The sequence below is a fragment of the Lactuca virosa genome, chromosome 4 (assembly GCF_052849685.1).
Source record: "Lactuca virosa cultivar CGN04683 chromosome 4, Lactuca_virosa_CGN04683_v6, whole genome shotgun sequence".
Classification (NCBI taxonomy): Eukaryota; Viridiplantae; Streptophyta; class Magnoliopsida; order Asterales; family Asteraceae; genus Lactuca; species Lactuca virosa.
Genome location: NC_136429.1, coordinates 455,348,337 through 455,374,343, shown reverse-complemented (window position 1 = coordinate 455,374,343; position 26,007 = coordinate 455,348,337). Strand labels below are relative to the sequence as shown.

The 26,007-nt window shown below is 42.9% G+C and overlaps 1 protein-coding gene across 1 annotated transcript; it reads left to right on the top strand.

The window, feature by feature from the left end:
• Positions 1 to 23,082: 23,082 nt before the first annotated feature.
• LOC145106765 (uncharacterized) lies at positions 23,083 to 25,437 on the top strand. The gene is made up of 2 exons (XM_079043696.1): positions 23,083 to 23,385; positions 23,491 to 25,437. Exons 1-2 carry the CDS (start codon positions 23,083 to 23,085, stop codon positions 25,435 to 25,437), a joined length of 2,250 nt encoding a protein of 749 aa, XP_078899822.1.
• Positions 25,438 to 26,007: the final 570 nt, after the last annotated feature.

Below are 26,007 nucleotides of genomic sequence, written 5' to 3'. Positions count from 1 at the left end.
TACTCGAACATTCATGTGGATTATGCTAACATTTAGCTTATGTTTGGCGTACTAGCTGAAAAGCTAGCTGTTAAGTAAAAAGTTAGATGATAGCTGAAAAACTAGCTGATAAAAAATAACGTTTGTTAAACTAGCTGAAAAACTAGCTGATATATATAAAATTACATAAAAGGACATGTAACAGAATGTGTTTGTATAATTAATTAAGGGGTGTATTTGAAAATTTTTAAAAAAACTCCTAAAAAGCTAGTCTAAGTAGTTTTTCAAAAAGTTAGCTTATAAGCTACTTTTTGGCTTACCAAACATGACAACATAAAAAAGCTCGAAAAATAAGCTAGCTTATCAGCTAGCTGTGGCGCTCCAAACACAGCCTTAGTAGTCATGTTCAAATGCATAAGAGACATATGTTCTAGTGCATAACATTGCATACATGATGTATTTTGTGATATAATAGTAAGGATTACATCATAAATTTGACCTCATCGGGTGTGGTTGGACACCGATACTTACTTAGGACTATCTTATTTTGCATTGGTAAGGTTCCATACCTGAAATCTTTCACCATCAACGTTTCAAGATTTTGTCAATATATATAGTAGTAGTGTACCATACAAATAAGCCTCTCACTCCGACAAACTGTACTAACAATCGAGCCGGAAAAGATAAACACAGTTGAGGCAAATCTGAGTAATTAACGTCGATCCCAAGGGAAGATCTGAGTAATTAACGTCGATCGCAAGACAGGACATGAACACCAAAAACATCCCCGTCTTCCAGCATAGATCGTACACCACCCACGATTACCTGCAAAAAACACACACGATAGAAGCACATAAATCATACATGGTCACAAACACTATTTAATTATCCCAAAAGCTCCCATACACTCTCGCATATACACGCCTAACTTAATTGTCGGAGTGTAATCCCAAGATACCCCCCCCCCCCCCCATAATTATATCTTACCCAATGTTTCCTTTTGTGGTCATTAGATGTTGGAGCATTTCTCTGTTGGGTTATGATGGGTTATGATGTGCGAAAATCCCCCATAATTTATTTATTTATTTGTAAAATATTATTAAATAATTTTGCTACCACTATATTCAAAAATTAAATTTGCTAGCAAACATGTAACAACGTAATTTTTCAAAACAATTTTTCATTTAAAAACATACATTCATTCACACGATAATCATAAAAACATAATGTATCCACTGTAACATAACAAAACATGTCCCAAGATCTCGATATCATAAACTCCATAAGTGTGTACGGATCATGCCGGCGCCTTCCCGCGATCCTCGCTAGTACCTGAAACACATCACACAACAACTGTAAGCATAAACGCTTAGTGAGTTCCCCAAAATACCACATAGCCCACATACGCCTTTCCAGGCCACAACTCTGTAGGATCTTCCGATCCATGTGTCTCAGGGGACTTCCGTCCCAAATTCCGATAGACCTTCCGGTTCGTACCCTCTTGACCTTCCGGCCCATATCATCTCGACCTTCCGGTCCTTACCATACGTAACATACATAGCACATACATACATATCATCTTGACCTTCCGGTCCTTATCATTCATAGCATACATAACACATACATATCACATAACCGCATATAGTACATACATCATAGCATACAAGACCTTCCGATCACACATAGGTACCCTTCCAGGTACAGTATAGTGAGAAGACTCACCTCAATGAAGTCGGATAACCTCTCGTGCTCAACGTCCCGACTTAGCCTCCTCCTATTATTCAAATAACATTCCCGATCAATACTCTCTCATGATCTCATCTCTACAGACTGGGTAGAAGGCCATTCTACCCTTCCCTGAACTCTCCTGAATCAGCCTTGACCAGAACCCTAAGGTCAACGGTCAACTTTGACCCGACTCGCCGAGTGCACTAGGGTGACTCGGCGAGTACACGCCTGCCCTCTATGCCCCTGGTCCTCCCTTGACTCGCTGAGTCAACCTTATACTCCATGGGTCGTCACAGGTCGCGAGTCGCGGGGCAACCCGACTCGACTCGTCGAGTCTGCTCATGGACTCGGCGAGTTCATTCCATGCTCACACTCAAATGACCTTCCGAGGTCAGATCTGTTCCTCTAATCCATAGATCTAACCTTCCCAAGCTCAATAAACACGTAAAGGTTCGAACTTGATACTCATGCAACGCCCAAATGACTCTACTTGATGATTTAGCCCCAAATACAACATCCTAAGTCCATTTCTTTCATATCTCATCATAAAGCAAGATGGATAAGGTTCTCTGGACCACTATGGGTCCAGATCTGAAGCCTAAACATGATAAGGGAGCATATCTCCAACAAATCATCCCAATAAAGGGTATAGAAAACCCTAAATCCATGGATTCTTTAACAAAACAGAAAGAGGATCGATATGCTACCTCAAATATGATGCTCTTTGCTTGAAAACCACAGATGTGCAACCTCCTTGGCCTCCTCTAAGCTGGAATCAACTTCTTCTAGCAAAACCAACCCACAAAGGTCCAATAATGGCTTCTTCTCTCTCTCAAACGCTCAAGCACTATTAGGGTTTCTCTCAAGGGTCTGGTAGCCGCAAATGGTGGCTATAAGGGTCCTTAAATAGGTCCCAAACCCGAGGAATTAGGGTTTCATTAAACAGCATGGACTCGCCGAGTCCTTCATTAAATCAGGCCAACACATCACGATCCAACTCGGCGAGTCTGGGCGCCTACTCGCCGAGTCCCCCCTCTAAAAATCAATATAAAATACTTAAAATAGGATACCTGGGAATCCGGATGTTACAATTCTCCCCCACTAGGATCAGACTTCGCCCTCGAAGTCCTGCTCGACAAACAACTTCGGATGCTGCTCCCGCATCTCCATCTCTGGCTCCCAGGTCAGCTCGGACCCCTTCCGATGTTGCCACTGGACCTGCACCAGTGACACCTCCTTGTTCCTCAGAACCTTGATCTTCCGATCCCGGATCGCGATTGGCCTCTCCGCATAATTCAGGCTCGCATCCACCTGAATATCCTCCAGTGGTACCATCGCCGACTCGTCGGCTATACACTTCCTCAACTGGGACATGTGGAAGGTATCATGAATTTGGCTCAACTCCGTAGGTAGCTCTAACCGATATGCTACCTTGCCCACCCTCGCGGTCACCCTGAATGGACCGATGTACCGGGGCCCCAGCTTGCCCCTCTTCCTGAATCGGATCACTCCTTTCCAAGGAGATACTTTCAGGAGTACGAAGTCTCCCACGTGGAACTCCAGCTCGGATCGTCGCCGATCCGCATAACTCTTCTGACGACTCTGAGCCGTCAGTAACCTCTGTCTAACCTGCTGTATCTGCTCTGTCGTCTGAAGCACTATCTCAGTGCTACCCATCACGCGCTGCCCTACCTCTCCCCAACAAATGGGAGTCCGACACCTCCTCCCATACAACAATTCGAAGGGAGGCATGCCAATACTAGAATGGTGTCTATTGTTGTAGGAGAACTCGGCCAACGGCAAGTACGTGTCCCAACTTCCCCCGAAGTCCAACACACATGCTCGAATCATGTCCTCGAGCGTCTGAATCGTCCGCTCACTCTGCCCGTCCGTCTGTGGGTGGTAGGCGGTACTGAAATGCAATCTCGTACCCAACTCCTCGTGGAACTTCTTCCAGAACCTGGAAGTGAAACGTACATCTCGATCAGACACAATCGAGATCGGTACTCCATGACGCGATACCACCTCTCTCACATATAACTCTGCCAACCTCTCAGCAGAAGAGCTCTCATTGATAGCAAGAAAATGCGCGCTCTTCGTCAGCCGGTCGACGATCACCCAAATTGCATCGACACCCCTTGCGGTCCTTGGCAATTTGGTGATGAAATCCATGGAAATCTGTTCCCACTTCCACTGGGGAACCTCAAGCGGCTGCAACTTGCCATGCGGACGCTGGTGCTCGGCCTTAACCCTGCGACAGGTCAAGCACCTCTCAACAAACCACGCGGCATCCCTCTTCATACAGGGCCACCAATAATCTTTCTTCAGGTCCAAATACATCTTCGTGGCCCCGGGATGGATCGAGAACCTCGATCTATGCGCCTCCTCCATCAGAATGGTACGTGCCCCGCCTGCATGCGGCACCCAAATCCGACCCTGAAAGGTCATCAGCCCTCGACTATCGGTAACGAACTTGGGCACCTGCCCGATCACCCGCTCCCTCTTGCGGTTCTCCGGTATCACGGCCTCTGCCTGGGCCTCCCGAATGGTGTCCAACACCGGGGTCATTACTGACAACCTCATACAAGTGCCTCGAATCGGGGCACTCTCCGCCCTACGGCTCAGCGCTTCGGCTACCACATTAGCTTTGCCCAGGTGGTACAAGATCTCACAATCATAATCCTTTACCACATCCAACCATCTTCTCTGACGCATGTTTTCAGATTGGGCTGATCCATCAAATACTTCAAGCTCTTATGGTCCGTGTATATGGTACACCGAACCCCATACAAATAGTGACGCCAGATCTTGAGGGCGAACACCACGGCCCCCAACTCCAGATCGTGGGTGGGATACCTCGTCTCATGAGGCTTCAGCTGCCTCGATGCATACGCTATCACATGCCCTCTCTGCATAAGCACAGCACCCAACCACGATATCGATGCGTCACAATACACCGCAAAATCCTCCATCCCTTCCGGGAGGGCTAACACAGGGGCTTCGCATAACTTCTGGCGAAGTGTCTCAAATGAGGTCTGCTGCTCCGGACCCCATGAAAAAGCAACACCCTTCCGGGTCAACCTGGTGAGAGGCACGACAATCTTGGAGAAATCTCGGATAAATCTCCGATAGTAGCCGACCAATCCCAGAAAACTCCTGATCTCTGTGGGAGATCTCGACACCTCCCAACTCATAACCGCCTCAATCTTGGCCGGATCGACCAAAATCCCATCCTGGTTGACGAGATGCCCCAAGAACTGGACCTCCCGTAACCAAAACTCGCACTTGGAGAATTTGGCATAAAGCCTCTCCATCCTCAATACCCTGAGAATCTCTCTCAGATGCTCCTCGTGCTGCTCTCTAGACCTCGAATACACTAGTACATTGTCGATGAACACGATCACCGAACGATCCAACATCGGTCTACACACCCTGTTCATGAGATCCATGAACGCTGCTGGTGCATTGGTGAGCCCGAAAGGCATCACCACGAACTCGTAATGCCCATAACGAGTCCTGAACGCCGTCTTCTGGATATCCTCATTACACACTCTCATCTGATGATATCCAGACCTCAGATCGATCTTGGAGAACCAAGATGCTCCCTGCAACTGATCGAACAAATCGTCGATCCTCGGTAATGGATAACGGTTCTTGACCGTCAACTTGTTCAACTCCCGGTAATCAATACACATCCGGTGTGAACCATCCTTTTTCTTGACAAAAAGGATCGGCGCTCCCCATGACGAGCTACTCGGTCGAATAAACCTCTTCCCCAACAGCTCCTGAAGCTGCGAGGATAACTCCTGCATCTCTGGCGGCGCAAGGCGATAAGGCGCTTTGGCGATAGGCGCTGCCCCCGGAACTAAATCAATGCGGAACTCTACCTGCCTCTCGGGAGGCACACCCGACAACTCCTCGGGAAAAACATCCGGGAATTCGCGCACTATCGGAACGTCATCCACCGAACTCGGCCTCCCAGCGGCCTCTCGTGTGTCCATCACATAGGCTACAAACCCGCTGCAGCCCTGCTGTAAACTCTGTCTCGCTCTGGCAGCCGAACAGAATGCTGACCCACATCGGGTACCCTCGCCGTACACCGTAAGTACTCCCCTACTAGGGTCTCGTATCGTCACCGACTGTCGCTCGTAGTCTATCACAGCCCCAAATCGGGTCAACCAATCCATGCCCACTATGACACACACGTCCCCCATCGCTATCGGGACCAGATCTATCGGGAACTCAACACCGAAGATCTCGAGTACACATCCTTGTATCACCTCCGTAGCATACACCGCTCGCTCGTCAGCTATGAAAACTCGCAGAGGTCGACTCAACGCCTCTCACCTGCTACTGATGTGCCGACTAAACGCTATCGACACAAACGATCGACTCGCACCCGAGTCAAATAACACTAAGGCAGGTACAGAACTCACAAGAAAAGTACCTACACATATCATCATATAAGCACTATATCTCAACGTAACATAAATAAAAAAGGAATACATACCAGCCACAACATCGGGCGCTGCGCAGACCTCCTCCGCTGTCAACTGGAAAGCTCTCCCACGAGCCTTCGGTGCCTCGGCCTTCACTGGCCGAACCTCGGTAACCCTAGCAGCAGGGGCAGATCCCTGTGCTGATCCCTGATGTAACTGCGGGCACTCGGCCTTCCGATGGCCAGTTTGGTTGCAATGAAAGCAAACCATAAATCCCTTGGGGCAATCCTTGGTGATATGCCCCTCCTTGCCACATTTGTAGCAAGCACCCGATCGACAGACCCCATCATGTCCCTTGCCGCACTTTCCGCAAGTGCGGCCCTTCTGGCCTCCAGATCTCGTATCAGCGGACTTGGCCCGCTTGGCTGCCGGCTGAGACTGTGCCGGCCGCCGATCGATCCTCTGAGACTCGGCCTCCTCCCTGGCCTGAGTCTCCAACTCAATCTCCCTCTTCCGGGCATTTGCCTGAAGCTCAGCAAATGTCCGGTAAGTCGAGTTCGACACGAACTCCCGTATATCCCTCCTCAAAACGCCCAAATACCGGCTCATACGTGCTTGCTCAGTAGACACCTGCTCAGGGCAGAACACCGCCCTCTCATGAAACTTCCTCGTAATCACAGTAACCGAATCAGTACCCTGCTTGAGGGTCAAGAACTCCTGTACCAACCGTTCCCTCTTCACCGGGGGAACATACTCGTCTCTGAACATGGTGGTGAACCTCTCCCAGGTCACCGCTGAAATCTCTGCAAGAATGAAGCTCGCCGTCACGAACTTCCACTAGTCCTTCGCTCCCAAGTGAAGCTGGTTCAATGCGAACCGTACCCTCAGATGCTCCGGACATGAACACGTGTAGAAGCATCCCTCGATATCAGCAATCCATCTCATCGCAGCGATCGGATCCTGCGTCCCATCAAACTCTGGTGGCTTCGTGTTGCTGAACTCTCGAAGCAACAACGAGTCACCTCCCTGAGGTCTGGCAGCAGCCACAGCTGCAGTAGCTGCAGCAGCAGCAGCCTCAGTCACCGCGGCGTACCGCTCATCGAAAGTCTCAATTAGTGTGGTCTTGATAGACCCAAACATCTCCGAAATCTCGGCCCTGATCGCCGCCGCCACTTCATCGTGGATCATCTGACGAAGCTCCTCGTCACTCACGCCGCTCGACTCAGGTCTGTGGCGTGTCCCAACCATGATGTCTCTGAAATACAACATAAGAATATCAGAGACTCGCTCGAGCATACTTGCACTCGATAACTCAACCCTACTTGTTCCTTGGTACCCAATGGATTCTTACTTAGAGTGCGCATTGCTCCGGTGTCTTCAGTAGTACGGGCCCTATACTACCGTCCACACCGCATCAGTATTCACCCTAAGTCCTCCTCCTTGGATCCCAAATCACAAGTACTCTATATCTCACTGGCATAGGCTACCCTTCGGTAGACCTCTCATCAGCCCCTCACTGCTACCTACTCGCTCTCAAGCATCACATAGCAGCAAAATCCTTCCTAGGCTAAGGCATCACAAAATCAGGTCACTCTAGTCCTAATATGAATACCTAGCCAACTCTAGCATGCATATCATATCATAACATGTCTCATAACACATAATGTAAGGGTATTTTGGGAAATCACCGTTCGGGCGCTGGCTGATCGTACACACTGCTTCCTTATGCCTTTCTCAAAATCTTTTACTCTTTTAGAAAAATTGTTTATTTTATGAAAAACTTCCTTAATTCCTCAGTTTGAGTTCAGATTCATCCGAAGATGCACCCGAATCCCTCAAACCAAGGCTCTGATACTAACTTGTAACAACGTAATTTTTCAAAACAATTTTTCATTTAAAAACATACATTCATTCACACGATAATCATAAAAACATAATGTATCCACTGTAACATAACAAAACATGTCCCAAGATCTCGATATCATAAACTCCATAAGTGTGTACGGATCATGCCGTCGCCTTCCCGCGATCCTCGCTAGTACCTGAAACACATGACACAACAACTGTAAGCATAAACGCTTAGTGAGTTCCCCAAAATACCACATAGCCCACATACGCCTTTCCAGGCCACAATCTGTAGGATCTTCCGATCCATGTGTCTCAGGGGACTTCCGTCCCTAATTCCGGTAGACCTTCCGGTCCGTACCCTCTTGACCTTCCGGCCCATATCATCTCGACCTTCCGGTCCTTACCATACGTAACATACATAGCACATACATACATATCATCTTGACCTTCCGGTCCTTATCATTCATAGCATACATAACACATACATATCACATAACCGCATATAGCACATACATCATAGCATACAAGACCTTCCGATCACACATAGGTACCCTTCCAGGTACAGTATAGTGAGAAGACTCACCTCAATGAAGTCGGATAACCTCTCGTGCTCAACGTCCCGACTTAGCCTCCTCCTATTATTCAAATAACATTCCCGATCAATACTGTCTCATGATCTCATCTCTACAGACTGGGTAGAAGGCCATTCTACCCTTCCCTGAACTCTCCTGAATCAGCCTTGACCAGAACCCTAAGGTCAACAAAAGTCAACGGTCAACTTTGACCCGACTCGCCGAGTGCACTAGGGTGACTCGGCGAGTACACGCCTGCCCTCTACGCCCCTGGTCCTCCCTTGACTCGCTGAGTCAACCTTATACTCCACGGGTCGTCACAGGTCGCGAGTCGCGGGGCAACCCGACTCGACTCGTCGAGTCTGCTCATGGACTCGGCGAGTTCATTCCATGCTCACACTCAAATGACCTTCTGAGGTCAGATCTGTTCCTCTAATCCATAGATCTAACCTTCCCAAGCTCAATAAACACGTAAAGGTTCGAACTTGATACTCATGCAACGCCCAAATGACTCTACTTGATGATTTAGCCCCAAATACAACATCCTAAGTCCATTTCTTTCATATCTCATCATAAAGCAAGATGGATAAGGTTCTCTGGACCACTATGGGTCCAGATCTGAAGCCTAAACATGATAAGGGACCATATCTCCAACAAATCATCCCAATAAAGGGTATAGAAAACCCTAAATCCATGGATTCTTTAACAAAACAGAAAGAGGATCAATATGCTACCTCAAAGATGATGCCCTTTGATTGAAAACCACAGATGTGCAACCTCCTTGGCCTCCTCTAAGCTGGAATCAACTTCTTCTAGCAAAACCAACCCACAAAGGTCCAGTAATGGCTTCTTCTCTCTCTCAAACGCTCAAGCACTATTAGGGTTTCTCTCAAGGGTCTGGTAGCCACAAATGGTGGCTATAAGGGTCCTTAGTTTAAGGTCCCAAACCCGAGGAATTAGGGTTTCATTAAACAGCGTGGACTCGCCAAGTCCTTCATTAAATCAGGCCAATACATCGCGATCCAACTCGGCGAGTCTGGGCGTCTACTCGCCGAGTCCCCCCTCTAAAACTCAATATAAATACTTAAAATAGGATACCTGGGAATCCGGATGTTACAAAACATCTTGTAAATTCACTAACACAACATCATATTTTCACTCATTAATAATAAGTTGTAACTGTTACAAGAAATTTTCAAAAAAAAAAGATAAAAAAGTTGGTGGATTACTATTTTCTAAACATCGGCCTTCTAGTATTTTTAGAAGCAGATTCATCTATTACACTTTCATAATCAATATTATCAAGAAATTCGTTCTCAACTGAAATTAAAGTCAAAGCGTTTAATATCTTTTGAGACATGGTCGATTGTAAATAAGATTTTAAAAACTTTAGTTTTGAACAACTTCTTTCCAATTATGCAACTGTAATGGGAACAATCAACAATATTATGTATGATAGATAAGAAACTGGATAAGTGTTTATCATTTTTAAAAAATTTTAGTATTCCATTAGTTGTATTATCTTCAACTGGTAAATAACGTTTTTTTAACAATTCGAGTTTGTTGGATAAATCATCAACATTGATGTCTGAGATATGGCCATTTGCAACCTCTTTTCAAGATTTTTGCAACCTGCCTTTAACACACGAGTATTTATTGATTTCAACTTTTTTGTTGTGAATAAAAAACCAAAAATATCTTCGTATTGTTTGTATTGTTCAAAGCTTCACTCCAATGAACCAATAGCTTGATCAACTATGTACACAAAATACTAAATCATGAATGACTCTTGAGGTGAAAGTTCATATACTAGTTCTGATGACCCAACATCGCTCTAATCAAAATGTCTTTTTTTATATTCTTATTTAATTATTTGCCTCAAAAATCATCGGATCAACTCCTAAATAAGAATTTATAGCTCTTGCACATTCCAAAACCATCTCATACCCATTCTTTCAGTAGTCTTTAAAAAAACTCAATAAGTGCTCCCACACTACTCATTGCCTCATCAATACGCATAGTCTCAGCTTGAAGTTGTTTACTCAGGTTATTTACTTTAGCCAATATATGATACCATATAACCATACCAATTATAAAGTCAAATTTACCAAGTTCATACTCTGCTAGACAAGTAACTGCACTTTTGATCTTTATATAAGTCTCTTCATGAACAGTTTATATAAAGCTTTTATTATTTCATGACCTTTAGTCATTGTTGTTTTTTTATAATTAAAATGACTTCAAGATTGCAAAAAAATATTACATTGTGTATATATGTAACTGACACGACTAATTTTCTTTAATGATAACACACAAGAATGTCTTTTACAAGAATACCAACACCATAACTAAAGATTTGTACCAAAATTCGGAGTCCCCCAAAAATCAAGGGCCCCGTGCGACCGCACCGCTCGCACACCCCCACGGCCGCCACTGATAGAAACATAATCAATAACAAAAAAAAAACATAATCATCATAGTCCACCATGGATATTGTTCTAGCGAATTTTAGCGACAAAACAACACAAAGTATGGATCGAATATCTACCACTTGTGTGAATGAAGTAGAAAACGATTTCTTCTTAGTCTTGGATGGTTTAGAGCCTAAAGGAGAACTCATCTCTTAAAATAGCACATGTAACGTCCCATTTTCAGAACCAATTTTTTTCATTTTTAAATAGGGTAAAACATTGTTTCCATAAAAACCAAGTCAAGAAAACCATAAGTATCAAAATACAGTCATCCCAAAAATCAGAGTATCATAAAATTACGGAATCACAAAAGCTGCTGATGAGTGTGTACAATCAAGACTTCTGTAAAGTCACACCTTGTGATCTAACGAGTCAAACACATTACACACTAACCACCAGCGCCATCTCCAGAACGATGGGCGTCAGCGTGAAGTCCATGATCTTAGTGATCTTTGTATATTAGGAAGATATCATTTATATATATTGGGAAGATATCTTTGTGTATTAGGTAGTTATACTCTGTAAATATAGAATTGATAACAGATCTGATATCTTGGTGATAAGGATCTGTTTATATGTAGATTAGATACAATCCATTGATTAAAGAGATTCTCTAGAATAGATTAGTATATATACAACATTAGGGTGAAACCCTAATGTTAACGCCTTGGTGTCGTCATGTCTTGGTAACCGTCTTTATGACAAACCATTTTCCTGGTGAAAACAAACCCTTTCTTGGTGAAAGAAAACATTGTAATTATTCGTGTTCTTCGTTTTCTGTTTAATGTTTCCTTTGTTTGTTTGTTGTTTCTCATACTTGAGTGTATCCGATCGATACAAACCTTCAATTGGTATGAGAGCAGGTTTTATGACACATTCAAGATCCAAAAGTTCAAGATTTCTTCAGGAAATCGAAAAACTAGATGAAGAAAAAGAAGAAAAAGAAAAAGATTTCGGGTCACACAAAACCGAACAAGATTTAGGTTTCAAAAGTTACATCTCTTCTTTCTGAATCGAAACCAACAAGTGAAGATTGGAGAGATTCATTGGAAACGATATGATCCGACATATTCAAAAGTGAGGTATGTTTCAACACCAAATCTCACTTGGGAACCCAAGATCTCTGGTTAATTTCTTAGATATGAGAGAGATGTTGAAATTCTCAAGCATAACCCAATGGCTTACCTTGATTGCATAGTCATCATCGTAAGAGATACTTGTCTGGTCCTTAAATGATAAAGGGTTATTCATGTCCTTGACCTCCTAGTCTGAGCTATGACATGGTACAATTACGAATTGACGGTGAATCTTTGATTCTAGACCGCAACTAACTTTATGATGCAAGGATTGAACCACTTCTTGATGATGGGTTATCATTGTCAATGATTCACGCTGATTTCACCTCAGCATGATTGAGACATCCTACTTATCTTACACAAGTCCTCTTTATACAAACTTGACGATTCACTGTGATATACCACACACTGATAAAGTTTGAAACACCGTGTCGATGGTTAGTCTATGTATCGTAGACTATCACACGCACGAGCCCCTTCTTGCCCTTACATTCTTCTTTAAAGCTTTATGATTTAGCGTAATGTACCCTAAGCTGATGAGAGCTTGAAAAATCTATGACCATGGTTAAGCTAAAACACCAAAGCCTATCACACACATCAATCCATTCTCTCAATATATTCTTCTTTATAATTTTATTATTCAGCGTATAAAGTCAGGCGCTGATGAGAATTCGAAAAATCTATGTCGATGGGTATATTATTGTCCGTGATGTATTACACGCACCTACCCATTCTTTCCCAACATTTCTTCTATTAAGAAGTTAATGATTCAGTATATAAAACCATACGCTGATTAGACTTTTCAATTATGGTAAATCATATACTATTGCAACAACAATATAGTTTGATACACCTATCTTATCCTCTAACTTTATTTGATGTTTTTCTTTTTATTTCAGGTTAGTTGTTGTCTTCTTAAAAAAAGGCAGTGTTTATTGATGCTGTAAAAAATGGGGAGATAAATGTCTAGTTCTGTTAGATTGTTACTTGATCATTCATAGTAGACACTATTGAAAAAGGATTACACATCTAAGGGGGAGAAAAACTCAAATGTTGCTTATCTAAGGGGGAGCAAAATCTAAGGGGGAGTTGATATCAACATTCTATCATCTCCTTATCATCTATCAGTTTGCTGCAACTCATGATATGCTGATTGTTTCTGCTGCTCTTACTACTTGTACTGCTGATAACCAAAAATGGGAGACATACACCTTATCAAAAGGAGCATTCGTTAAAGTTGAAGAATTCTTTGAAGATTAGTTTTGACATCATCAGATATGAGGATATTGTAAGGTCACACCTTATGATCTTATGAGTCAAACATATTACACATTGACCACCAGCGCCAGCTCCAGAACGATGAGCGTCAGAGTGAAGTCCATGATCTTAATAATATTTGTATATTAGGAAGATATCATTTATATACATTAGGAAGATATCTTTGTATATTAGGTAGTTATACTTTGTAAATATAGAATAGATAACATATCTGATATCTTGGTGATAAGGATCTGTTTATATGAGATTAGATACAATCCCTTGATTAAAGGGATTCTCTAGAATAGATTAGTATATATATACAACATTAGGGTGAAACCTTGATGTTAACGGGTTGTTGTCGTCATGTCTTGGTGACTGTCTTTGTGACAACCCGTTTTCTTGGTGAAAACAAACCCTTTCTTGGTGAAAAAAAACTTTGTAATTATTCGTGTTCTTCGTTTTCTGTTAAATCTTTACTTTGTTTGTTTGTTTGTTGTTTCTCATATTTTAGTGTATCCGATCGATACAAACCTTCACCTTCACCTTCTTATGATCACGTGAAGTGCCTAAAACACATTTAAATCTACAAATGTAAGCATGAATCTTAGTGAATTTCCCAAAATATCACATAAAACACAACATAGGAAACAGTTATGGGTTATCAGTAACCATGGGACTATTAGCAGTCCTAAGGACTATAAGCAGTTATGTAGGCTCACAGCAACCTTATGGGTTATTAGCAACCCTATGGACTATTAGTAGTCTTGGAGTTATCAACAACTAAATAAATACACATAAAAATAATCCGAAAATAAGACTCAGCTAGTCTAGCAGGCACCCTACTATGACATAGGTAATATAGTGAGTAAACTCACCTCATAGATAGCAGCTACTGAAACATTCCAAAAATACGGTTCAAAAATTTCGTTTTCAAATCATTATTAAAACCATAAATCATCCATACTCATAAATAAAATCGTGTATCATGTATCACAAAGTATCATAATATCTGTCACATGTCAAAATCTCATATCAAAATATCGTAGTAAAACTCCCAGGCTGAAGACTGTGGTGTGTGCCATGCGATCATCCCGAGCCCTTCCCTTTGCTAGTGGAAGTACCTGAAACCAAAACTGAAAACCGTAAGCATGAATCTTAGTGAGCTCCCCCAAACTACCCCATACCATACATATATAACATGCAACTAAGAGATACGGGCCCCGCCCACACTCATGGAGATACGGGCCCCGCCCACACTCCGCTGACTCTGAGATACGGGCCCCACCCATACTCAGCTACTTCGAGATACGGGCCCCGCCCACACTCGGATACTATGAGATACAGGCCCCGCCCACACTCAACTACTGCGAGATACGGGCCCCGCCCACACTTAGCTAATAAACAGACATACAAGTATCACACAAACAACAAGTATAACTAAATCTATCAGTCAGACATATATCTATAATCAAACTAAACTGCAAGATACAGGCCCCACCCACACTCAGATACTAACATATCATACCACGGGCCGGCCTTGGTGCCTTAGACCCGTTCCTAATGAAGGGAAACTCACCTCGCAAGACTGACTGCTGAAAATCTGAGTGAGAAATCCCTGTCTGCTGCTCCGGTAACTCTCCGGCTATAAATTTCATAGTGACACTTAGTCAGAAACTGATAACTATTCTTAGGGTAAAATGCCCATTCTACCCCTGGTCAAAGTCAACATCATGGTCAAGGTCAAATTTCCAAGTTGACCAGACTCGCCGAGTCAGCCTTGTGACTCGCCGAGTCCTAGAACTCAGAACCCTAGAATCGCGACCTGACTTGCCGAGTCACCCCATGACTCGTCGAGTTCCCAAGCTACTTGATATCGCGATTCGTCGAACTGACTCGTCGAGTAGTCCTCAGACTCGCCGAGTCCTGGCATAATCAGAAAAGGGACAAGATCCTTCTGCTCGCTGAGTTCCTAAATCAACTCGCCGAGTCCTATGAACATCATCGAGGTTTCTTCATCGGACTCGCCGAGTTCCCTTATGAACTCGTCGAGTCCCTTGCAGATCTAACCTAGATAACTGGTTTCACACTTCTACAGCTCCAAACTACAGATCTGGGTTGTTTCCATGGTCCATTTCTATAAAGTTGGAGACTTGATGGCTTTGCACACCTCAAATGGACCCAAACTCAAGTTATAGCAACCTACTTCAATAACCATGACCATGGCTTGGATGAAAACGGGTTCAAGACTCCTTTTATGACTCTAGAGGCCAAAAATCACAGGAAAGAGGGATTGCTTAGCATACAACCCATGAGAAGTGGCTTAAATAGGGTGCACAACCTTGCTAGCTCCAAGCTCTTCCAACTATCTTCAATAACACAAAAACACACTCAAAATCTCAAAGGTGAAGCTCTCAATCAGATTAGGGTTTCTGGAGGGCAGGGAGGCTGGTAAGGGAGGCCCAAAGGGGGTTTAAGTGGCTTAAATAGGGTGCACAACCCTGAAAATAGGGTTTCCTCCTGGCAGACCTACTCGTCGAGTCCGTGCTTGGACTCGACGAGTAGACTCTTTAAACCCCGCGTCCTTTCTGGCATCTACTCGACGAGTTAGGGCTACCAACTCGTCGAGTAGCTCAAGAATAAATACTTGATTAATAAATTAAATGCGTACCAGGAACGGGGCGTTACAATTCTCCCCCATTGTTCTAGACTTCGTCCTCGAAGTCTGCTGCGTCTGAAAACAACTCCGGGTAGTGCTCCCTCATCTCTTCCTCGGTCTCCCATGTCCACTCTGATCCCTTACGGTGCTGCCACGGTACCTTAACTAACTCCACCCTCTTGTTCCTCAGTTCCTTCATCTAGCGATCTAAAATCGCCACTCGTCTCTCTATGTAGTTCAGGCTGTCATCAACCTGAATGTCCTCAAGGGGTACCACTGTTGAGTCATCCTCTAAGCACTTCCGCAACTGAGAAACATGGAACGTGCTGTGGATCTGGCTTAGCTCTGCTGGAAGATCTAACCGGTAAGCAACCCGACCCACCCGGGCCAACACCCTAAACGGACCTATGAACCTGGGGCCCAACTTGCCCCGCTTCCGGAACCTGATAACACCCTTCCAGGGTGACACCTTCAGGAGGACCATATCGTCCACCTGGAACTCTAAGTCTGAACGCCGCTTGTCGCCGTAGATCTTTTTCCGACTCTCAGCAGTCTGGAGCCTGCTCCGGACCTGCTGGATCTGATCGGTGGTCTTGAGTACTACCTCCGTACTCCCCATAACTCTCTGACCGACCTCACCCTAACATATTGGGGTCATACACTTCCTCCCATAGAGCATCTCAAAGGGAGGTCGGTCTATGCTGGCATGGTAACTGTTGTTATAGGAAAATTCCTCTAACGGAAGATACGTATCCCAACTGCCACCGAAATCTAACACGCATGCGCGTAGCATGTACTCGAGAGTCTGAATTGTCCTCTCACTCTGCCCATCCGTCTGGGAATGGAAAGCGATGCTGAAGTGGAGACGAGTACCCATCTCCTCGTGAAACCGCTTCCAAAATCTGGAAGTAAAACGGACATCTCGGTTTGACACCACCGAGACAGGCACTCCATGACGTGCCACTACCTCTCGAACATAAATCTCGGCTAACTTCTCGGCCGAGATGCTCTCCTAGATCGGTATGAAATGGGCGTTATTGGTCAACCGATCCATGATGACCCATATCGAATCGACCCCACGTGCGGTCCTGGGAAGCTTAGTAATGAAATCCATGGTGATATCCTCCCATTTCCACATGGGAATGTCTAATGGCTGCATCTTGCCTTGCGGTCTCTGGTGCTCTGCCTTGACCTTCCTGCAGGTTAGGCATCTCTCCACGTACCAAGCTACGTCCCGCTTCATGCAGGGCCACCAGTAATTGGGTCGAAGATCTCTGTACATCTTCATTGCCTCGGGATGGATGGAGAACCTCAACTTATGGGCCTCATCCATCAAAACCTGCCGTACTCCGCCCCAGTACGGAACCCAGACCCTCCCGTGCAGGGTCAACAACCCTCGGTTGTCATAATCAAACGAGGCCACCCGACTTACAATCCGCTCACACTTCTGACGCTCTTCCTTCAGGCCCTCGACCTGCGCCTCTCGGATCTGCTCCAGTAATGGAGTAATCACTTTCATCCTCAGACAGATGTCTCGGATCGGGGTCGCTACCTTCTTGCGGCTTAGGGCATCGACCACTACGTTGGCCTTGCTCGGGTGGTAAAGGATCTCACAATGATAGTCCTTCACCACATCTAACCACCGACGCTGCCTCATGTTCAGATTCGGCTGATCCATGAGGTACCTCAAACTCTTGTGATCCGTGTAAATGGTACACCGGACCCTATAGAGGTAATGCCGCCAAATCTTGAGGGCGAACACCACTGCCCCCAGCTCTAAGTCGTGCGTCGGATAGTTAGCCTCATGAGGCTTTAGCAGTCTCGAGACATAAGCTATCACATGACCTCGCTGCATCAACATTGCTCCCATGCCTGTGATTGAAGCATCACAGTAAACTACGAAGTCATCTACACCCTCTGGCAGAGTGAGAATCGGTGCCTCGCACTACGGATGCAAACGGGTGCGGATATTGGCGGATACTGCCCTACCCGTCCCCGAACCCGACCTCCGATACCCACACCCATCCCCGCCCCAGCCCCGCCAAATGCCCGACGGATTCGGGTGAAAAAATTTCGGGGAACCCAATGGATACCCGTTTAGTAATAAGTATTATTTAAAAAAAAACATAAAATATAAAAATGACAACATATTTACAACAATCACTTTATTGTGGTATATGAAAATATGAAATTGTTTAAAATATGAAAATATGAACTTTTTTAGTAAATAAACAATTTAAAAAAACGGATTCTTAAGTAAAAGTTTTGACACTCCACTCTCGCCATTTGAAATGTATAGTAATTTCATTATTTTTTGCAGTTTGCTTACTAAATCGAAGAGCCACAGTGCCATACGCATGCTAAACTCTTCAATACCCTATGCCTCGGTTACTTAAGATGCATTTAATAAAAGCGATTTTTGGTAATTTTGTTATATATATATATATATCGGGTCTTTAACGGGTCAGATAATAATATATCCGTCCCCGCCCCGTCCCTGCTTCGGGTAAGAAATTGAATACCCATCCCCGACCCGTTACCCGATAAGACGGGGAATACTCGATACGTTAGGGTCGGGTCCCCACGAGTAGCGGGGATTACCCGATCCGCTTGCATCCCTACCTCGCACAATCGTTGCCTGAGCGTCTCAAAGGATGCATGCTGCTCAGGTCCCCAACGAAAAACCACCGACTTCTTGGTCAGTCGGGTCAGTGGAACTGCAATCTTGGAGAAGTCCTGAATAAATCTCCTGTAATACCCTGCCAGACCCAGGAAACTCCGAATCTCAGTTGGAGACCTCGGGATCTCCCACTGCATCATGACCTCTATCTTGGCCGGATCGACCAAAATACCCTTCTGGTTGACAAGATGCCCAAGGAATTGCACCTCGCGCAACCAGAACTCATAATTGGAGAACTTCGCATACAATCTCTCCCTCCTCAGTGTCTCTAGCACCTGCCTCAGGTGCTCCTCATGCTGCTCCTGAGTCTTGGAGTAAACCAAGATGTCATCAATGAAGACTATTATAGACCGATCCAGCATCGGTCTGCACACGCGGTTCATGAGGTCCATGAATACGGCTGGAGCATTGGTGAGCCCAAACGGCATCACCACAAACTCATAATGACCATAGCGAGTCCTAAAAGCTGTCTTCTGCACATCATCATCCTTGAATCGCATCTGGTGATACCCTAACCGTAGATCAATCTTGGAGAACCAAGATGCACCCTGAAGCTGATCAAACAAATCATCTATCCTCGGAAGTGGGTAACGGTTCTTCACCGTTACCTTGTTCAGCTCCCGGTAATCGATACACATGCGATGTGACCCGTCTGTGACATCCCCATTTTCACGGCCAGAAAAGACCGATTTTTGTTTATGCTTTATAAAAATCAGAGTACTTCTTTTAATAAAAATGTTGCGGAATTTGTTCCCAGTAAAACATGAAAAATAAGTTATCAAAGCATTTCCGAAGAAATGTATTTTTATTCAGTTAAAACATTTGGGATGTCATCGTCAATACAGAAACATAAGCATAAATAGAACTTACATTCATTTACACTAGTGATCTACATCTCTTTTAAATCTCTCAGTGCAAAGTAGCTTCGTATCGACACCTGTGATACAAATAAGCTGGAGTGGGTCAGGTTGGGAAACCTGGTGAGTACATAGGATTTTCAACCCACAATAATATAATTATTATATTTAAACATCAAACAATCAACCCGATTACCCATCCCCGTTATCTTCTTTAATATTCCTTAAAGAATTATCTTAAGGGTCATCTCCTATATCATATTTACCTCTCATCTTTCTACCTCACATTTCCTTATATGCTCGTTCCTAAGGCATGAATACGTAGTTACAACGTCGCCTGAACTTGTAATTCATAGTAAGGGTTAGAGTATCATCGCACGAATATACAGTCACCACATCACCTGGACTCGTAATTCATTACCTACAGGTTATAAGTCTGCTGGTGTTTCCACGGGTTGTCTAGAATATTCCGTGGTCGCCATCTATACTCTAGTAGATGACTACATCTCCAAATTGTTGGACAAGGTTATAGTATCTTTCATCCTACATCACCGATTCATCATCACCTATCCATCACCTAATTATCATCACCTTCCTATTATCACCTATCTCTCATCATTTTATTTCATCACACACCAACTATTTCATCTACCCATGTTTTATCCCAACGTATTTGTAGATATAAAATAAATATATATTTAAATCATTTAAAACATGTATAAAATCATTCATCCATCATAGACAGCAAGTATTCAGATAATATGCACACATAGCACGTAATTTATATAAAATACTTCATATCTATGTGTAAGATGAAAGGGACCATGCACTCACCTGTTAAAGTGATGATTCCAAACTCAGACAGCGCTTCGTTACTCTTAAAACAATTTCCTTCGACAAAACCTAGTATCAATACCACTAGGGTTTAGTCTAACGTTAACCGCGACTAATTAATAGTTTAGCTATTATTATTATTATTATTATTATTATTATTATTATTATTATTATTATTATATAAGCGTTAAACAACACTCTTATATAACTCATAATAATATCCCAAATAATTGTTTTAAGGTCCTAATAATGTTACTATAATTAATTAGAAGTTATATTAAAAATAGCGTAGGCGTAGCTCACTTACAACGAGTTTTTATTAAAAACCGGGCTTCGCTGGAGCAGCGTTTCCGAGCCGAAAGCTTTTCTTCTCGGATCCGTCGGGCGCTCCGGGGCTTTCTTCTCGTGCTAGGGAGGTTCCCTAGACTTGGGAGGGGTTTAGGGAGGTTAGAGAGAAGTTAGAGAGAGAAAGAAAGGTTTGAAGGTGTGAGGAAATTATGAAGAGTTCATCTCTTATTTATAGGAATTGTATAGTAAAGTAGTCTCCAAGCTTCGTCCGTAACTTTCGCATACGAGCTCCGTTATTGTCTGTCTTTTTACCGTTGAGTTCCTATTAATGAGATCTTCAACTCTCATTTAGACCTCGTTGGCTAATTCTCATTCTATCTCGGATTTACAAAACTGTATCGAATTCGCCGCGCTCGAAAAGTAGAGACTAAGCTTCGTCCATAACTTTCGCATACGAGCTCTGTTTTTGTCTGTCTTTTTACCGTTGAGTTCCTATTAATGAGATCTTCAACTCTCATTTAGACCTCGTTGGCTAATTCTCATTCTATCTCGGATTTACAAAACTGTATCGAATTCGCCGCGCTCGAAAAGTAGAGACTAAGCTTCGTCCATAACTTTCGCATACGAGCTCCGTTTTTGTCTGTCTTTTTACCGTTGAGTTCCTATTAATGAGATCTTCAACTCTCATTTAGATCGCGTAAGCCAAAAACCGCTCGAACTAAAATTCGAGTTTCGGGCTGTACACTGCTAAGCAGAAACTTCGAAAAATCATAACTTCCTCATACGAAGTCAGATTTGGGCGTTCTTCTTATGGACGCTCTCGGTTTAACGTTTTCTACGACTTTTGTTTACATCACTAAGGCTAAAAGTCGCTCCATCGTAAATTCACTATTTACGCTTCCCGGTGTCGTGCCGGTTTTGCCGTAAAACTTCGACGGGCCATCACTTCTTCGTTATAACTCGGATTTCGGAGTTCTTTATATGTACGGAAACCTTGAGAAATATTCTACAACTTGGTTAAGATTATTTATTATAAATAATCTTTTGACGAAAATTCGTTTTCGACAATCATTGCCTCTAAATTGACTAGCCCGGATCTACGGGCGTTACACCGTCCTTCTTCTTCACAAACAGGATCGGGGCTCCCCATGGTGAACTGCTCGGCCTGATGAAACCCTTGTCTAGCAGCTCCCGCAACTGCGTAGACAACTCCTGCATCTCGGAAGGAGCCAACCGATATGGTGCCTTGGCTATCGGAGCCGCACCAGGAACCAGGTCAATCCTAAACTCAATCTGTCTCTCTGGAGGTACCCCAGGTAAATCCTCTGGGAATACGTCCGGGTACTCTCGCACTACCGGTACATCATCAACGGTAGCCTTACCCTTATCCCGGGTATCCATGACATAGGCGACGTATCCTGCACAACCCTGCTGGAGGTGGCGCCTCGCCCTCGCTGCTGAACATAAGATCGGTCCACACTGTGGCCTCTCGCCCTGAATCACTAGCTCTCCCCCACTAGGAGTACGAACCCTCAATAGCTGCTGCTCACAATCAGTCATTGCTCAATTGGAGCTCAACCAATCCATACCCACTATCAATGGCGGAGCCACATTGGGGCCAGAGGGAGCCCAGGCCCACCCTCAGATTATTAAAAAAAATTTGTTTTTTTACTAGCCCAAATAGCCAGGCCCACTCTCGTCGCTTTCATTAGTCCGAACCCCAAATCTCATTAGATCAAATTCGCGGGAAATTAGATGGAGAAAAGTGCGATCGAGCAAGTAAGGCAACCAGACATCGTCTTCTAAATTTCTAATTCTCTTAATTGAAGTTTGCGATCGAGCAAGCAAGCAAAGCAGCAGGTTATTTACTTATTGTATGTTAATATTTTATATTTTCAAAGAATTTAGGGTATAATTTTATTGTATATGTTGTATATGTCGGCAACAAAGCAATTGGGATTCCCTTAATTTGTTTATTTAGAATTGGAGTAGATACGATTCCTATGATCCTATTATTTATTGTATAATTTATGTTATTTAGATTATGGGAAAAGATATAGCAACCGAGCCCCACCATTTGTTTATTTAATTCCTTTTGTTGTACACTTGCATACAGTACACTTGCCCATGTTGTGAAAAGAGAAAGTCACAACTCAGAGTGTGAATATACTTATTTTTTAATTATTATATCTTGCCTTTTTGATGTTTGAATATACATATTTGTTAATTGTTATATCTTTCTTTCTTTTCTCTCTGCAAACATATGAACAGACCAAGTAGAACCTATATTTTCTTTTTATTTTTCTATTTAGTTATTGTATTTATTATAAGAAACAAGTCTTATTTTTTTTATTAATTACTTATTATTTATTAATCACTTATCATTCAACAGGCATGGAGAAATATTTAACAAAGAGAAAAATTCCGGATTCATCAGAGGCATCTAATGTTGATTTTTCTAAACATAGCCGTGTGGAAATCAATTTACCAGATCTTCCCTCAGACCCTGGAATGAGGACTAGGATTTTAGATTATGATCCTAATGTTCAAGACGGAGTTCGAAGAGCATACCTCTTAAAAGGGCCTTGCCAACCTAAATCTCACGAGTTTCCTTACACTCTTTTTGGCAAAAAACCACGAATATTTAATGTTGCTTGGTTTAATGTTAAAGAATATTCTACATGGCTAGAATATAGTGTAACTCAAAATGCTGCATATTGCTTATATTGTTATTTATTCAAACCACATGTTGGAGCACAAGGAGGCGGTGAAACGTTTGTTAGTGTGGGATTTGAAAATTAGGGACATAAAGAAAAGTTGAATCAACATGTTGGAGGTTTCAAGAGTGTTCACAACCAAGCTTGGTCCAAGTGCAAGGATTTATTGAACAACAAACAACGCGTTGATGTTGCGTTCGCAAAGCATTCAACACAAAGTTCAATAGACTATGATATACGATTGGATGCATCAATTGATTGTATTCGATTTCCATTAAGACAAGGTCTTGCATTTAGAGGACATGATGAAAGTGAAACTTCAGATAACAGAGGGAACTTTATAGAGTTGTTGCACTTTCTAGCTGATCATAATCAAAGCATTAAAGATGTTACTTTCAATAATGCTCCTTTGAATCTAAAGTTGACTTCACCAGATATCCAAAAAGACATTGTTCATGCAACTGCGATTGAAACAACGAAGCTCATTATAAATGATATTGGCGAATCTTTTTTCTCACTCCTTGTTGATGAATCTCGTGATATTTCGATTAAAGAACAAATGAGTGTTGTGTTGCGGTATGTAGATGTAGAAGGTCGTGTAATTGAACGCTTTCTAGGTATTGAGCATGTCCCAAATACTACAGCTGTTACACTTAAAGAGACACTCAATAATTTGTTTTCAAGACATGGGTTGAGCATCTCCAGTTTGCGCGGACAAGGTTATGATGGGGCAAGTAATATGAAAGGTGAACTTGGTGGTCTTAAAACTTTGATTTTGAATGAAAATGCAAGTGCATATTATATTCATTGTTTTGCTCACCAGCTTCAACTTACTCTTGTAGCAGTGGCAAAAAATAATTCAAAAATAGTTTCTTTGTTTGTGTTGCTAACCAATGTTGTGAATGTTGTTGGAGGTTCTTACAAGCGTCTTGACCGTCTTCGAGAACAACAAGCTTCCAAAGTTATTGAAGCACTTGGTTTAGGTGAAATCATAAGCGGTCGAGGCCTCAATCAAGAAACATCTCTTATCAAACCGGGAGACACACGTTGGGGATCCCATTATGGTACTTTGATAAGTATGATTACATTGTTTCCATCCGTTTTAGATGTTCTTGAGATTATTGCGGAAGATGGAGCAACCCCAGAACAAAAATGTGAAGCTGATATGTTAATTAACTCCTTGCAGACCTTTGATTTCATATTTTCTCTGCACTTCATGAAAAAATTATTGGGCATTACTAATGAGTTGTCCCAAGCATTGCAAAGGAAAGGTCAAGATATTGTAAATGCAATGAACTTGGTTAGAATTTGCAAGATGCAATTGCAAAATTTGAGGGATAGTGGATGGGATTCTATGCTCACTCAGACTACATTGTTTTGTAAAAAACACGAGATTGAGGTTTGCAACATGGATGCAATGTTCTTGCTTCCTGGACGCTCACAACGAAAATATCCAAAGATGACAAACTTACACTACTATCGTGTAGAGTTATTCTATGATGTCATTGATTTGCAACGCACAGAACTAGAGAGTCGTTTTAGTGAGACTGGCACCAAATTGCTTCTTTTCATGGTCTGTCTCAATCCAAATAACTCATTTGCAGCTTTTGATAAAAACAAATTAATTCAGCTAGCTCGTTTATATCCAAATGATTTTTTAGATATGGATTTGGAGATACTTAACGATCAAGTGGAAACTTATATTCTCGATATGTTGAATTCTTCAGAGTTTTTGAATCTAAATGGGATTGGTGATCTTGCACAAAAGATGGTTGAAACAAAAAGGGATAAAGTGTTTTCTATGGTTTACTTGCTCATCAAATTAGCATTGACGTTACTGGTTTCAACAGCAACAGTTGAGAGATCGTTTTCCGCTATGCAGATTGTGAAGAACAGGATACGCAATAAAATGGGAGATCAATGGATGAATGATAACTTGGTTGCTTATATCGAAAAAGAGGTTTTTGCGGATGTTGCCAATCAAGATATCAGCAATATGTTTGATAAAATGAAAACTCGTCGACGACCTTAGTGAATTTGTAATCTATATATGTTTGAAGTTTGCGGTTGTTTGATAATTTATATATGTTTCTAGTTTTTGGATGTTTAATAATTTATGAGGAACACCCTAAAAAAATTTATTGGCTTCGCCCTTGCCCACTATGACCTTATTCCCACGTAAGGGAATAGGAACCAGATCCACTAAAAACGGCTGATCGAATAATTGCAGTGTACATCCTCTATGAACCCTCGCAACCCTGACGGTCCTATCGTAGGTTATCTCTACATCAAGTGGGCAATCCAACTCCCCCGGAGCTCTACTAAATCGCTTGCTAAGTGCGAGTGACACAAATGATCGGGTAGCCCCCGAGTCAAACAATACCATAGTTGATATGCCGTTCGCTAAGAACGATCATATACACAAACGAGTAATAATCAGAAATAATAAAGAGATAATGGAGAAGATACATACCCGTAACCACATCAGGGGCTGCACGTGCCTCCTTTGCTGTCAACTGGAAGGCTCTGCTCTTCGCCGCTGGTGCCTCTGCCCGGCCCTGACGGCCGTCTGTAATCCTCAAAGTAGCAGGGGCGGGTGCCG